We start from the raw sequence: 10619 nt of genomic DNA, 5'->3' as shown, positions 1-10619 counted from the left end.
CTTGAGTGATGAGTGTGTTTTGGTAAGTCTGATGTCTGCATTTCTCACTGAAGTGATCGAAAAGGAGTCCGGTCTTGGCGCGACTTTTGTCGATATCAAGGTGAAGTGAGCTGCAAATTTTCTTTCATCAACACATTCTACCAGATCTGCCCAAACATCCAGAACTCACGATGTCTGACGCAGGACAACTGAGCATGAATACAGGAAAAGAAATCGCAAAGACGAACCAAAACACAGATGCAAGAATACAATCACCGCAAGATCAAGACAGGCTGAGCAAAGAAAAGTAGGCTTCGGCTGCTCCGTCTCCATTCGACGAAGCTACCTCGAACTCGCCTCACAAGCCACAGCCATCACAGATCCAGTGGAAGAAGAACTGGCGATTGCCAGACGTTCTCCTCAAGAATGGGTCACAGTGGTTCTACCTATCTGATCGGGATCAGTATGCATACTACGACTACGAACGATCAATCTGGATCGCGATAGATCAGGCAATGCAGCGTTGGGATACCGTTGGACCGCCTTCGGAATCATTAGAGACGAAACGCAAACCCTCGCCCAGGGCATCTCCATCAGACGCGCGCGGTGCTCTGGATGAAAGCAAGGTCAAATCAGCACCGACACCGCAATCACCACAGATCACAAAGGAGGGGAACAAAGCCTGGCCTTTACCCGAATTCCTCAAGAACAACGGTCGACAGTATACTTGGGCACCTGCGCGGGACTCATGGGTGTACTACGATATCGAAAAGGATAAATTCGCCGTCTACGGTCGAGATCTGAAGCGTCGCTGGGTCGCTGGAGTCCCACACCCTGAGACTCGGAGCAAACGCAAGAAGCGTTCATCTACCGAACCCACTCCTGGTGAAGGAAAGATCGCAAAGACCGATGACTCTCACACTTTCACCGCGCAATCGAGTGGGTTACCTGACAGAGCGCCGTCTCGTGTATCACGGCCGGAGGACGTGACGCCTACCCGCCCAGCTGCATCGGACGAGTTTGCTCCTGCTAGTTGCAGAACTGCAAAGACGAAGGGCCTACAGGAGAACGCCGTACACTTGGACGACGACTCTCACTCAACGGACCCATAGCGGACCGAAGCTGAAGCACCTCTCGACTCTCTTCGTCGCGATGCTGAGTAGCAGCGACGTGCGTTGAAGTCCACGCGGTCTCGCCGGCGTCGTCACTCTTGTGGTGCCACCCCATTGTCGTCTCTCAGGCGATCTCATGTCGTCGTTTTCATGGCGATCTCTCTCAGTCGTTCTCATGGCGATCTCTCGCTGTCGTCCTCATGGCAGTCCCGTTTTGTCACTGTCTAGTGATACTTCCCCGGTCACTCCATAGTGATCCCCCCTGTCGCTCTCTAGTGATCTCTAAGAACTTTCACTGTCTGGTGATCTCACCCTGTCCCTCTCTAGTGATCTCTCGCTGTCGTCTTTTTGGCAATCTCTCACCGTGATGTTTTCCTCATACAGCATTGCGAACACGAGATGCTGCCGGGTTAAGAGTCAAAGCAGTCACTCGACCGACCACACGGGCTCGATCGCATTGTGACAACGTACATAAGGGTGCGTTTACCTCCTGCTTATTAATTAGTTATTTGGTGAAAACAGCAGATAATAGCCATTCTTCCAACCGTTTACCTTACCGTCGCTATAAACCGACGAGTTATTTGCTACACGCTCAATCTCGCTACTCTGTATCTACATAAGGTTAGCATATAGCTGTCCTAGTAGTTTTGCAATTAATCGATACTATAGTCGATTAATTACTATAGCTCTAGCCCGTGCGGTGCTATAAACGGCATAGTCGTAAACCTTCCGAGTCCGTAGCAATATCGCGTTGCCGAGCGCGTTATATATATATTATAGTAGTCGGTCGTCTAGTCTACTCGTTATATATATACTACTCTTCGTAATGCCGACCGAGCTAATACCGTAGAAGAAGAAGAAGGGTAAGGAGCTAGCCCCCGGCCGTAAGCGTAGGTCGAAGGATAAGACTAATAATAAGGAAGATAATAGTAATAGTAAGGAGGTAGTAGTGCCTAGATCTAGTAAGAGTAAGAAGCCGCGGAAGAAGTAGAAGAAGCGACTTAAATATAGTAGTAAGCTACTACGGCTTAGTCGATAGGCTAATAAGGAGATATCCGTATTGTTAGAGGCGTTATTAAGGCTAAAGAACCGCGCTCTTATATAGTATAACAACTCGTTCTCGAAGAGGGACTTATAACCTATTACTTATAAGTTTTATAACCGATAGTAGCGGTTCTTCGACGCTTAGTCGCTAGGGAATAAGTAGCGTAACTTAAAGAAGGTATATATACTATATGCTACTTACTTAAAGTATATTAGTAGATAGAATAGATACCCTACGAAGCTAGTAGACGAGGACGTCGAAGTAGCCTATTACGAAGCTTACCCCGAGTATAAGCCGTTTAGGGATAATTGTCTACTATTCTCGGAAGCTATCTTTATAATTGTAGGCTCTAATATAGCTACTAGCGAGTATACTACGAATAGCCGTAATCTAGCTACGCCTTCCGAAGATAAGGGTAAGGGTAGAGCTAATAGCGACGACGATTCCGAGGGCAGTATAGACGAGGATGCTAAGCGTAAGGAGCGCGAGTCGTAGGACATTAAGGTCGAAGAGGTAGAAGGAAGCGAGTAGATCCTAAGAGTAGCGTAGTTAGTAAGGGATAATAAGGACCGCTTAAAGAAGGCTAAGAAGGAGTCTATTATTAGTAAGGTTAATCCTTAATATCTAAAGGCATTAGTAAAGATAGTAATACTATTATAGCTTACCGTCGCCGCCCTAGCGAAGAAGGACGAGTAGAAGGAGAAGGAGCAAACCCTATTAGAGCTAGTTAGTAAACGGCTCTCGGAAGTAGGCGTACTCGTAGATATTAGCGATAACGACAAGGACCTACTTTTAATAGAGTTGTTAGTAAACCCTAACCTCGCCGTTGCCGCTAAACCCTACCTTAAGAAGGAGTTAAGTAGCCGCCTCGAGTCGTATCTACGAAGGATTATTACAAAGGCTAAACTAGCTCCGGCTCTACCTCTAACTCTACCGCCGGCGGCGCTAGCGCTATACTAGATATATTATAATTAGTAGGCTAGTTATAGAAGCTCGCTGCCGCCGATTAGTATAATATAAGGTAGTCTATATAGTAGTCGTTAATAAAGGAGGTAAAGTTTAAAAAGCGGAAGTAGGAAAAGGTGTTATTAAAAGTCGCTTACTAATACAAAACTAGTAATTTTAACGGTAGAGATACGTATAGGAGGGCAAGATACTCCTAAGTACCTTACTAGAGATAAAAGTAGGGCTATACTATCGATTTATATAGAGGTGTTTTAAGAATTTGTCGATTTTCGTCCGGATTAGGAAGGAGCTACCTTGTTTTAGCGCTAATTTTAAGCTTCTAGTATAGCGAGGTATCTTCCTACCCTGCTCTATTCTCTATCTATAAATATAAGAATCTTAGCGTATTTTAGAAGAGGTTAGTATTATAGCCTTAGTATAAGATATATATAATTTAACTAGCAAATATATATATTCTTTATAATAACGGCGTTTCCGAGTCTCTCGCGGAATTACTAGTTAAATTCGTCGTCTAATTAAGGTCCCCTTATATCTAAGCCCTTTATTTCGAGGAATTCTTAATAATCCTTCTATATTAACTTAGCTATTTTATCTCGGAAGCGTACCCTACGGCTACTACTAACATCTCTAAGGTCCTCGAATCCGTCCTTATCCTTACTATCCGTATTATTGTCGCTGTCCTTATTACGAGGGCCTAATAACTCCGGCTCCGAAGATAGAGGCTAGTTACTACTTAAGAGAATAAAGTTATAGAGTACGAAGTAGTAGAGGATAAACCCGTCTACTTACGGATACTATACCTACTATATACGCCCTATACGAGGATTAGAAACCGCTTCTTAAGGACACTAAAGATACGCTTAACGACATTACGTAGTTATATATGCCGTAGATTAAATAGCTCTTTCTTTATCTTAGGTCGCCGCTACGCTACCCTCTACTCGCGAATGTAATACTACGTTTTCTCGTATAGTATAAGGAGCCTATCGTTAACCGTAGAGTAACTACTATTAGTAAGGTAATACCGACTAGGCGGTACATTAAATCCCTTATTATATACCTTCTTTAATATAGTACTATCCGGTATAGAGCCCTTATATCTAACGAGTACGAACTAGAATACTATATCGAGGTTATAAGCTACTATAGCGTTCTATAAGATCGTCCCCTTACAACTATTCTATATACCTCTAACTTCCTCCGGCAGATTTATCGGTAGTAATGTACTATTAATTGCTCTAATAGCGTTCTTAAACTAGTAGAACTTACTAAACGGTAAGTAGCTAGTATTATTCTTCTCCTTTATTATTATCTTCTTATGCGGCGGCGGCGGCATATACTAACTCGGCATCTAGATATATTCCTTACTTATTAAATATATAATCTTACTAATGCGTTTAATAATAATATAGAAGGTCCTAAACGAGTACTAGTACGTCCTTCTTAACTACCGCATCGACTAATTATAGCCTAGGAAATCTAGGAAAATTACCGCTTACTCGGCGACTAATATACTAGTATCTATAGTTCTACTAGCTCTACGAGCCTCTAGCTCTTTTACGAACTTCCGGAACACTAGCTACTTTAACCGAGTAGTACTATAGTAGTAGTCTTTAGGTCTATATATATATTTAAACGCCTCTTAAGCACCGGCGCGTAGATCTATAAGTATCTATATGAGGCAAGAAGGCTAATAGACCTAGGAAAGAAGAACTCGATTGCTTTCGACCTAGCAAAGACAGACCTAGTACACTTCTTGAAAGGGAAAGGGTCCGATTGCCCGGTAATTCTTCCAAACGGCGATATTGTTCGCCCGGCGAAGAAAGCGATAAGGTAGCTTGGGATTTGGCTAGATGCCGGTCTTACCTTTAAGGAGCACATTGCAATAAGATCGGCACAAGCACAAGCGGCATTCTATCGATTAGAAAGACTAGCAAATACCGAACGCGGTCTGTCTTCTATATCGTTAAGAAAGATCTACCTAGCCTGCGTTACTACAATAGCAGACTACGGGGCCCCGGTTTAGTAGCGGTCGAAAAAGAGCATAAAACCTCTAGTATCTCTACAAAGTAAAGCTTGTAGGAAGATCCTAGGCGTTTTCCGTACCGCCCTAAACGTCCCGTCCGAAGTAGAGTCAAATCTCTTCCCCCCGGATCTACGCCTAGAGAGACAGTTAATTTTATACTCTCTACGCGTAGCAAAGCTACCCGAAAACTACCCCGTAAGACTCGCTATCTAAAGCGCGCCTTCGGATACGCGAGAAGTCTAACACGAGGACTCGAGAGAGATACTTCCGCAAAAACGACAGAGAATACAGATACAACTACTCTGTTATCGACTCCGACAATACAAGCATTTCGTAGAACACGAGAGGGCTAACTACGCAAAAGACGATCTCTTTAGCGTCTGGAAAACCCGATACGAAATAGCAAGACAACGGGAGATTAATAAGGTACCTAGGAATACAAATAGCTACCTTAGTCGATTTCTATAGAGCTCGCTAGGAAAACATAGAATAGGAGGAAGACGCGCTTTAACTAGTGCCTTCTATACTATCCTATTAGGACACGGATACCTAAAGTCCTATCTCTATCGCTTTAGACACGCAACGACGCCAGACTGCCCTTGCGGACGACGAGAAACAGCAGAACACCTCGTATGTAGCTGCCCTATCTACGATGTATTTAGGCTACTACCGCTACGACAAGCACAATCTCTACTAGAAATAGTAGAAGATAAGGAACTCCGGAAACACCTTACTACCTTTCTCTCGGATACAAAGATTGCTTCTAGGTCCTAGCACCTAGCAAGAGGCGAAGACGAGACCGTCTAGCCTACACTCCTTTTACTTTTCCTTATTTGTCTTTCTTTAAAGTCCTTCGATACTAGCTAGCTACTATCCTAGGCACGGGTCTTTCCCTAAGGTTAAGAGATACGAGAGAACAACGATTGTACATAGATAGACTGCTGTCGCGAGACAGCCGTCCTACATAGTTATAGACTCCTACAGGACGTAAATGGAACAAACAAACAAACAACAAACAAACAAACAATAAGTATCTATATAATACTAATAGGACGATAATAGCGGCGGATCTACTAGACTAGTAATAGCGCTATTAAGTATACGAGTACGATAATAGCTATAATAGCGACGACGACCGAGGAGTAGAGCGGATCTATATAAACGATAGTAATAAACGACAGCGATATAACATACGTATATAATACGAGCTAGAAGACGCGTAAGGTAGATAGCGTAGCTAAGACAGTAACTTCCGTAAAGAACGCTATAGATCTACTTAATTAATAGCACCGTTTACCTCTTAAACGGTTAATAACTATTTAACGACTACTAGTAGTACGTAAATACAAGAACGTTAAATAACTCATTAATGAGCAGGAGGTAAACGCACCCTAAGAATGCAATGGCTTCTCCTCTTACCTTGGCGGTTTCAATCTTTTCATGGACGCCGACGTGTCTCGATCACATGACCACTATACGAGCATGGCTTGCGCAGTCCCCAATTTCTTGGGCTCATGGATCCACATCCTCGGCTCGGCGTGCAAAAGACGCCTCTGCCCCGGGTCTAGCCAGCGATGTTTCCTAGGGCTAGATGCGGCCGTCGGGCGAGGGTGTATCGACGATGTGGCGGAGGCTGTGTCTTGCGAAGTGAGAGAGACAGGAGAGCAATGTATGAAGTCTCCGTGTAAGACGAGAGAGAAAAGCCATCTCGTTTGATTATCATCAGAGTTCCCGGGCGAAAAAGCAAGTCCACGCAGACACACGACGATTGGCATGTCTTAGCGGGCTGCGCCCCTCCTTTCTTCGTCAAATCCTCCCGTGATCCAGGTAGGTGGATTTGAACCGAGAGCTTGGCGAGATGTGCGCCATGAGCCATGAGCCATCGTGTCCGCTTGCCTCTCGGGACAATCTCACCCAAGTGAATGCCCTGGATAAAGACATAAAGACGCTCCTTCGTCCCATTTTCTACCGCATCTACCGAACTTGGACCTCGACGTTATGACATGCCTCACGCCGACGACGACCCAGCACCACCACCACCAGAAACCCCGCCGCCGTCGTCGATAACCCCCTCCGCTGACCCCACCGCCAAACATGGCCTCCTCCCTTTCGGTCCACCAATTGAACGCCGATTCCACCTTCCTCCTCACTTGGACTTCCACCCTTACTATTAATACGACCTCTACTACCACCTCCCTCACCATCCTCGTCGACCCGTGGCTGGATGGCACCACAACCATCTTCCACCCCAAATTCGCCCTCACCACCCATACCTCCCCACCCGCCGTCCGCTCCCTAGCCGAATTGCAAGATACAGTGGACATGATCCTCATCAGTCAGGGTATGGAGGACCACTGCCACAAAGAGACCCTCTGCTCCCTCCCACCCAACACCACAATCCCGATATACGCAACACCCAAGGCAGCACGGATGATTTCCAGCTGGAAGCACTTCCAGAACGACATCATTCAGATTATGAAACCCTACAACAGCACAAAAACGGATACTATCCTCCGGCTACCTATCCACCCGGAGCCTACCTCCCAGGATACCCTCCCAGGCGAACTCACCCTTACGAACATCTGTCCCAAACTCGACCTCACCGGCCTGCACAACGCCATTGGACTCACCTACACCCCTCCCAGTATCACCTCGCATACCACCCAACCCCACACCCTCTCAGCCCTCTACACCCCTCACGGCACCCCCCTCCCCTCCCTCCAACCCTACATCACCTCCCACCTCTCACCCCTCCCCGGCGCCCTCCCTCTCACAGCTCTCTTCCACTCCCTCAACAATGAGACAAATCCCTGGTTCATGGGCGGAGAAGTCTGCGCGGGAGCCCCCGGGGCGGCATTGCTGGCGAGGGAAGTGGGAGTGAAGAATTGGATCGGAGCGCATGATGAGGTCAAGGATACGAGTGGGTTGGGGACGAGGTTTATTCGGAGTACAATTTTCGCGAAAGAGGAGGCGAAGAGGTTGGTGGAGAAGGAGGAGTGTGAGATTTGGGTGCTGGGCGTGGGGGAGAAGAGGACGTTTTCATGATGGTGATCATGGATGTACAGCCGAGTTGGGAATGGACTCGGGAAAGGCGTACGATGATTTTGGAATGTGGACAACGACGATCGACGAAGCGATGATACATACCTTGCATCTTTCCGTGGGCGACAGTACAGCACGAAACATATGGGTTTGGAAATATCAGACGGCATAGCGATTGAGATTTAGCGATTTTTGGAGTTTTGGGGACATACTGGTGGCATGGTACATATATACGAAGATACCCCCGTGAACGAAGACATTCAACATTACCTACATACATACCTACATTTCCATGTTCTCTCAATCTTGCCATTCAGGGCAACTGGTACAGTCCAACATCTCTGTCCCGTTTCGGCTGTCGTGGAAGGCATTATGACGACGATCCACGAACTCTCGACGCAAGACCTCACCTCGTCTCTTCGAATCATCACAACTCACGGTCGACTTTTTCAAAAGTCGTTCAGAACTGGAATCAGAGAACAATGACGAAAGAACTGACCCAGCAGGCACGGAAATGAATTTTTCATTGTTTGACGTGGGACGTGGTAGGAAACGGTCAACTTTCCCAGCCGGCCAAATCCTGCCGTATGTCGCCGTGTCGCCGTAGGGAGAGGGATGGAGGGATGGATATATAAAAGGTAACGACTTTCCTTGCTTTCTTTTGCACGGCATCTATCTCACTTTCATCTCCAATTCACGTTCATTCACTTGAAGAAAGGAGTAAGGCGACGTTCTCGCACGTTCTGATATCGGACCACTGGCGTTGAACATCGCATAGTTCCACCGACTTGAACGTTTTCAGCGTAGTATCTACCAAATCATCGGGCCACCAAATCATCAGACCACAAACGAACGAGCCACCGAACCAGCATCATCAGATCGCAGCAAGCATCCACAGCAGAGTTCACGAGCAAGAAGGAAGACCAAAGATCCATCCACGACGATTTCACTCCATCGCGTAGCCTGCAGGCCCTACACCATCGATTTGCTCTGCCTACCTTGGACCCAGCAGTCCAGCATCCGACCTCAGCCATGCCACCCCCTCCTCCCCCTCGAAGAATCCTGATCGTCGGCGGCGGCCCAGCCGGCGCAGTAGCAGCCTACCACCTCGCCAAATCCGGCCTCCAAGTGCTAATCCTCGAACGCTCCCCCTCTCCCACCACCTCCACCACGCGGGGTCAAGGAATCGACATCACTGGCCCGGCGATCTCCGTGATCCGACGAATGGAATTGTACGACGTCGTGCGAGCGAATTGTACCGGCGAGAAAGGCTTCTCCATGCTCGACGACTCGGGAAAGGTCATCGGGCGTCTTCCAGCGGCAGACCAAACAGATGGAGGCAAAGGTGGACTCCAATTGACGCAAGAACTGGAAATCATGCGCGGCAACATAACCCGCATCCTCGCGTCCGCCGCGCAAAGCCTTTCCTCGTCGCAGTCGTCGGCAGGTGATGGAAATGGAAAGGGAGGAGTAGAATACCGCTACGGCTCGTGGTTAACCTCCCTCTCGCAATCCTCCTCGTCCGTAACCGCCACGCTCAGCGACCTAGATGGCGAAGAGACGACGGTGTCCTTCCTCGCCGTGATTGGCGCCGACGGCATGAACTCCACCGTCCGGCGGCTAGCTTTCAGTCCGGAAGTGACTAGGAATTGCTACCGCCCTATCGGATCGCAATGGACGGCATTCTTCTCCATCCCGGCGGAGGAGAGAGACGGGGAGGATTCCGTGTTGCAGCAGGGAGTGGGATGTCGGACGGTATTAATCCGGCCAATCCGTACCGCTTCATCCTCCTCTACCTCCTCTGCTCCCTCAGGCACAGGGAAGGCAGAGGGGAGGATGTGTTCCTGCTACCTCGTCAAAACATCCCACTCCCCCGAACTAGCGAAGTCCGCCACCAAACCCCGCCAACAAGCCCTTCAAAAAGAAATCTTCACCCGCCTCTTCGCCTCCTTCCCCGGCTCCCTCCGCTCCCGCGTCCTCTCCGGCCTCCGCACAACCTCCGACTTCTACGTCGCGCAAACCGCTCAAATCCACCTCCCGACTTGGTCGTCCGGTCGAGTCGCCCTCGTTGGGGACGCGGCGTATGCTCCCTCACCGGTGACGGGGCAGGGGACTGCGATTGCGATTGTGGGGGCGTATATTTTGGCGGGGGAGATGGCGAAGACGCCAGAGGATGTGGAAGGTGCGTTTGAGAGGTATGAGACTGTGTTCAGGGGGTATGTGGAAAAGGCGCAGAGGATTCCTGGTGGAGCGAGGATTCCAAGGCTGGTGAATCCGGAGACGAGGTGGGGGATTGAGGTTTTGCGGTGGGTTTTTTGGGTTGTTGCGACGACGAAGGTTTATCGATTGTTTGGAGGGTGGGGAGGGGGAAAGAAGGAGGGGTGGAGGTTGCCGGAGTATGACTTCGCAGCTGTGGGCCATACATCGGAGGAGCAGGAAACAACATGAT

General features: G+C 48.1%; 2 protein-coding genes across 2 annotated transcripts; both read left to right on the top strand.

Moving 5' to 3' along the window:
• Positions 1-7054: 7054 nt before the first annotated feature.
• On the top strand, positions 7055-8173 carry MYCGRDRAFT_101592 (uncharacterized protein; the record flags this gene model as incomplete). Its single annotated transcript, XM_003848550.1, has 1 exon — positions 7055-8173. The coding sequence occupies one exon, from the start codon at positions 7223-7225 to the stop codon at positions 8171-8173; it is 951 nt and encodes a 316-aa protein (XP_003848598.1).
• A 1029-nt stretch (positions 8174-9202) lies between these two features.
• On the top strand, positions 9203-10618 carry MYCGRDRAFT_101591 (uncharacterized protein; the record flags this gene model as incomplete). Its single annotated transcript, XM_003848551.1, has 2 exons — positions 9203-9944; positions 9999-10618. The coding sequence occupies 2 exons, from the start codon at positions 9203-9205 to the stop codon at positions 10616-10618; spliced, it is 1362 nt and encodes a 453-aa protein (XP_003848599.1).
• Between the last annotated feature and the right edge of the window lies 1 nt (position 10619).

This window comes from Zymoseptoria tritici, chromosome 11, assembly GCF_000219625.1.
Source record: "Zymoseptoria tritici IPO323 chromosome 11, whole genome shotgun sequence".
Classification (NCBI taxonomy): domain Eukaryota; kingdom Fungi; phylum Ascomycota; class Dothideomycetes; order Mycosphaerellales; family Mycosphaerellaceae; genus Zymoseptoria; species Zymoseptoria tritici.
Note: the sequence above shows the minus strand (reverse complement) of the source record. Positions and strands in the feature narration are given on the sequence as shown.